Here is a 6,084-nt window from a genome sequence, read left to right on the forward strand (position 1 = left end):
TGTGTCAATCACCATACTGTACAGCAGAATCTAATGTACACCTGAAGATACTTTGTGCACACCTAACAAAACGGAGAAAAATTGAAATGTCTTGGGCATTTACAATTGTCTGTGCCCCCTGCATATACGTTTATATACTTTGTCATTCAAAAGTAATGATTTACCTCATAAAGTAAGTTAAACATAACTGCTAAGACAGAACTACTTTCTAACCTAAGAGAATCATATCGTATTTCATAAACTATAAATTTATAGTAACATGATTACCGTCAATTATGTTTGGTGTTGAATCATTCATTATAATTAAGTTCGGTTTCAATAAGAGTATTCAATAATTATCTACTACTTCTCTTTTTTATATTTTTAGGAAGAAATATAAATGAGTCATCATGAATTGGGCTAATGAGAGCTCCGCAAGAGAGTTTATACTACTTGGCTTCTCAGACAGGCCCTGGCTACAGATGCCCCTGTTTGTGCTTCTATTAATATCATATACATTCACCATCTTTGGCAATGTGTCCATCATGATGGTGTGCATTCTGGATCCCAAACTTCATACACCCATGTATTTCTTCCTCACTAATCTCTCCATCTTAGATCTGTGCTATACCACGAGCACAGTCCCTCATATGTTGACAAATATTTGTCGGAACAAAAAGACCATCAGCTACGGTGGCTGTGTAGCACAGCTCATCATCTTCCTGGCCCTGGGAGCTACTGAGTGTCTCCTCCTGGCTGTCATGTCCTTTGACAGATATGTGGCAGTCTGCAAACCCCTGCACTATGTAGTTATTATGAATCATTGGTTCTGCGTAAGGGTGGTAGCCTTCTCGTGGTTCACTGGCTTTGGTAATTCAGTGTTGCAGTCTTCCTTGACCCTTAACATGCCACGCTGTGGTCGCCAGGAAGTGGACCACTTTTTCTGTGAGGTGCCTGCCCTTCTCAAGTTGTCGTGTGCTGACACAAAGCCTATTGAGTCTGAGCTCTTTTTCTTTAGTGTATTAATTCTGCTAATTCCAGTGACATTGATCCTCATTTCTTATGGCTTTATAGCTCAAGCAGTGTTGAGAATCAGGTCAGCAGAAGGACGACAAAAAGCTTTTGGGACATGTGGGTCCCACATGGTTGTGGTCACTCTCTTTTTTGGTACAGCCATCTACATGTATCTACAACCACCTTCATCCACCTCTAAGGACTGGGGAAAGATGGTTTCCCTCTTCTATGGGATCATTACACCCATGTTGAACCCCCTTATCTACAGCCTTAGAAATAAAGATATGAAGGAGGCCTTCAAGAGGGTGATGAAAAAAATATTTTTTCTGTAAGAAATAAGTATTCCATTGTGATGAGGGTCCTCTATGAGTTTCTATCCTTGCAAGTGATGATAACATTTGAACTGATTTCCTACTTTCCTGGTTCTTATGATTTCACTGAATTCTACCAACAGTTAGAAACGTCCTCATTTTTCAAAGGCAATGCTGAGATACCCTTTCTAAGTTCCCTTTTCTAAGTATCTGGAAAGATACCTTTCCAGAATTTCCCCCAATGCACTCTGTTCCTTGAGTACACTTGGATGGTTGATCTTCCTGTTTATATATGATCTGTTCTAATACCACCTTTGTCTTAACATCTTAGTTTGTGACTTCTACACCTTTATTATTAAATAGCCTATGATCTCAAACCAAAGAGTTCCCATCAGCACTGAAGCCCTCAGTGACTTCACCCTCACACCCCTTGATAAATCCATCGTGTGCTCCTTCCAGAGCTGTTCGCTGTGTGTGGGCTCACACACCACAATCTAGTGGGCTCCAACTAGTTAGGAGTGCACATCTCATACTAGAGACTTGAAATGTCAGCTGAGCTTCATTTCCTGCTCTATTCTTTTTTTATTATATTTATTTTGTATTTTTTATTTTATTTAGTTTTTAATATAATTTATTGAAAAATTGGTTTCCATACAACACCCAGTGTTCATCCCAACAAGTGCCCTCCTCAATTCCCATCACACACATACCCCTCTCCTCTATCTGCCATCAACCCCCAGTTTGTTCTCAGTATCCAAGAGTCTCTTATGGTTTGCCTCCCTCCCTCTCTGTAACTTTTTTTTGCTTTCTCTTCCCCGTGAACTTCTGTTAAGTTTCTCAAGATACACCTATGAGTGAAAACATATAATATCTGTCTTTCTCTAACTGACTTATTTCACTTAGCAGAATATCTTCCAGTTCTATCCACGTTGCTGCAAATGGTCACATTTCATTCTTTCTCATTGCCAAGTAGTGTCCCACTGTATATATAAACCACATCTTCTTTTTCCATTCGTCAGTTGATGGACATTTAGTTTCTGTCCATAATTTGGCTATTGTTGGAAGTGCTGCTATAAACAATGGGGTAGAAGTGCCCCTATGCATCAGTACTCCTGTATCCCTTGGGTAAAATACTAGCAGTGCTATTGCTGGGTAATAGGGTAGGTCTATTTTTAATTTTTTGAGGAACCTCCACACTGTTTTCCAGAGTGGCTGTACAAGTTTGCATTCCCACCAACAGTGCAAGAGGGTTCCCGTTTCTCCATATCCTCACCAGCATCTACAGACTCCTGATTTGTTCATTTTAGCCACTCTGACCAGTGTTAGGTGGCATCTTAGTGTGGTTTTGATTTGTGTTTCCATGATGAGGAGTGACGTTGAACATCTTTTCATGTGCCTGTTGGCCATCTGGATGTCTTCTTTGGAAAAGTGTCTATTCATGTCTTCTGCCCATTTCTTCACTTGATTATTTGTTTTTTGGGGTGTGGAGTTTGGTGAGTTTTTTATAGGTTTTGTATACTAGCCCTTTGTCTGATGTCATTTGCAAATATCTTTTCCCATTCTGTCAGTTGCCTTTGTTATGTTGATTGGTTTCCTTTGCAACGCATAAGCTTTTTATCTTGATGAGGTCCCAATAGTTCATTTTTGCTTTTAATTCCCTGGCCGTTGGAGATGTGTCGAGTAAGAAATTGCTGCAGCTGAGGTCAAAGAGATTTTTCCTATTTTCTCCTTTAGGGAGGGTTTTGATGGTTTCCTGTCTCACATTCAGGTACCTTATCCATTTTGAGTTTACTTTTGTGTATGGTGTAAGGAAGTGGTCTAGTTTCATCCTTCTGCCTGTTGCTGTCCAGTTCTCCCAGCACCATTTGCTAAAGAGACTGTATTTTTTACAATGGATACTCATTCCTGCTTTGTCAAAGATTAATTCACCATACATTTGTGGGTCCAATTCTGGGTTCCCTATTCTATTCCATTGGTATGTGTCTCTTTTTGTGCCAATACCATACTGTCTTGATGATTACAGCTTTGTAGTAAAGGCTAAAGTCTGGGATTGTGATGCCTCCTGCTTTGGTTTTCTTCCTCAATATTACTTTTGCTATCCGGGGTCTTTTGTGGTTCCATACAAATTTTAGGATTGTTTGATATAGCTTTGAGAAGAATGTCGGTACACGTATAATTGGGATTGCATTGAATGTTTAGATTGCCTTGGGTAGTATTGACATTTTAACAATATTTATTCTTCCAATCCATGAGTATGGAATGTTTTTCCATTTCTTTGTACCTTCTTCAATTTCCTTCATAATCTTTCTATAGTTTTCAGCATACAGATCCTTTACATCTTTGGTTAAGTTTATTCCCAGAGATTTGATGGTTCGTGGTGCAATTGTGAATGGGATCAGTTTCTTTATTTATCTTTCTGTTGCTTCATTATTGGTATGTAAAAATGCAACTGATTTTTGTACATTGATTTTGTACCCTGTGACTTTGCTGATTTCATGTATCAGTTCTAGCAGCCTTTTGGTGGGGTCTGTCATGTTTTCCATGTAGAGTATCATGTCGTCTGCAAAAAGTGAAAACTTGACTTCATCTTTGCCAACTTGGATGCCTTTGATTTCCTTTTGCTGTCTGATTGCTGATGCTAGCACTTCCAACTCTATGTTACACAACAGTGGTGATAGTGGACATCCCTATCGTGTTTCTGATCTCAGGAGGAAAGCTCTCAGTTTTTCCCCATTGAGGATGATATTAGCTGTGGGCTTTTCATAAGTGACTTTTATGATGTTTGACTATGTTCCTTCTATCCCAACTTTCTTGAAGTCTTTTATTAAGAAAGGATGCTGTATTTTGTCAAATGGTTTTCCTGCATTTATTGACTGGATCATATGGTTCTTATCTTTTCTTTTATTAATGTGATGTATCACATTTATTGATTCATGAATATTGAACCAGCCCTGCAGCCCAGGAATGAATCCCACTTGATCATGGTGAATAATTATTTTATATGCTGTTGAATTCGATTCACTAGTATCTTACTGAGAATTTTTGCATCCACACTCATCAGGGATATTGGCCTGTAATTCTCTTTTTTTGCTGGGTCTGTGCCTGGTTTGGGAATCAAAGTAATGCTGGATTCATAGAATAAGTCCAGACGTTTTCCTTCCCTTTCTATTTTTTGGAATAGCTTGAGAAGGATAGGTATTAACTCTGCTGTAAATGTCTGGTAGAATTCCCAAGGGAAGCCATCTGGTCCTGGACTCTTATTTGTTGGGAGATTTTTGATAACTGATTTAATTTCTTCACTAGTTATGGGTCTGTTAAAATTTTCTACTTCTCATTTGAGATTTGGTAGTGGGTAGGTGTTAGGAATCTGTCCATTTATTCCATGTTGCCCAGTTTGTTGGCATATAATTTTTCATAGTATTCCCTGATACTTGCTTGTATTTCTGAGGGACTCGTTGTAATAAATTCTTTTTCATTTGTGATTTTATCTATTTATATCCTCTCTCTTTTCTTTTTTAGAAGGCTGGCTAGAGGTTTATCAATTTTGTTTATTTTTTTCAAAAAACCAACTCTTGGTTTCATTGAATTTTCTAGTGTTTTTTTTGGGGGGGGATTCTATATTGTTTATTTATGCTCTGATATTCATTATTTCTCTTCTGCTGCATTTGGGGTGTGTTTGCTCTTCTGCTTCTAGTTCCTTTATGTGTGCTGTTAGATTTTGTATTGGGGATTTTTCTTGTTTCTTGAGATAGGCCTGGATAGCAATGTATTTTCCTCTTAGGACTGTCTTCTTAGGGTTCTTTTGTGATCCAGTATGTGATCTATCTTGGAGCATGTTTCATGTACACTTGAGAAGAAAGTATATTCTGTTGCTTTGGGATGCAGAGATATAAATATGCCTTTCAAGTCCATTTGATCCAATGTATCATTCAGAGCCCTTGCTTCTTTGTTGATCCTGTGTCTAGATGATCTATCCATTATTGTAAGTGGAGTAAAACACACACACACACACACACACACACACACACACACACACAAATTGAACCTTGAAATGTCGTCTGAAAAGTTTAGGGTGTATCCAGTTAGCAAATCAAAATAATTTCAGCATAGAAGTTATAGCATCAAGCTAAAATAATTTCAAACATATGTACAGAATATGGCTCTTATATAATGTTTATGTGGCATTTATTATTTCAAATAAATGGTAAAGGGAACAACTTTAAATCTATGGTGTTTAAAAATTTGCTTTTATCAAGAAAAATAATACAAAATTTAAGATGTAAAGAGAAATGAAAACAATTGCATTTCTCATAATGTGCCTTTTTAAAATTTCCACACCACCATATCCACTGTCTTCTATTGTTGAGTATATAAGTATTTCCAACTCAACACATCTAGGGCAAGCATCTTCTCTTCTTTTGAGACAAAGACCACTTCTAAAGCTCACTATTTTACTGAAGGCGGTCACCTGTTGTCTACACGTGCAAATCAGAAACCATGGATCCTATCTTTCACCATAGCCTCCATCATTTTCCATATAAAAACCATTACTGAGACATCTAATCATTTCTCTTTGCTACCTTCCATTGCTCCATGGCTCCTTTTTCACACTCCTACTATCACTATCCTTTACTTAGACTTGCTGATTACCCAATTCACCCATACACATTCTTCCTGATCCTCTGTAATGCACTTTAGAAAATATAGCCACTAACAGTGCAAGAGGGTTCCCCTTTCTCCACATCCTCACCAACACCTGTTGTCTCTGGTGTTGTTGATT

General features: G+C 37.9%; 1 protein-coding gene across 1 annotated transcript; it reads left to right on the forward strand.

The window, feature by feature from the left end:
* The first annotated feature begins 348 nt into the window (after positions 1-348).
* On the forward strand, positions 349-1,787 carry LOC122490580 (putative olfactory receptor 2B3). The gene has a single exon (XM_043593229.1). The coding sequence runs from the start codon at positions 390-392 to the stop codon at positions 1,323-1,325; it is 936 nt and encodes a 311-aa protein (XP_043449164.1). The 5' UTR covers positions 349-389; the 3' UTR covers positions 1,326-1,787.
* Positions 1,788-6,084: the final 4,297 nt, after the last annotated feature.

The sequence above is a fragment of the Prionailurus bengalensis genome, chromosome B2 (genome assembly GCF_016509475.1).
Source record: "Prionailurus bengalensis isolate Pbe53 chromosome B2, Fcat_Pben_1.1_paternal_pri, whole genome shotgun sequence".
NCBI lineage: Eukaryota > Metazoa > Chordata > Mammalia > Carnivora > Felidae > Prionailurus > Prionailurus bengalensis.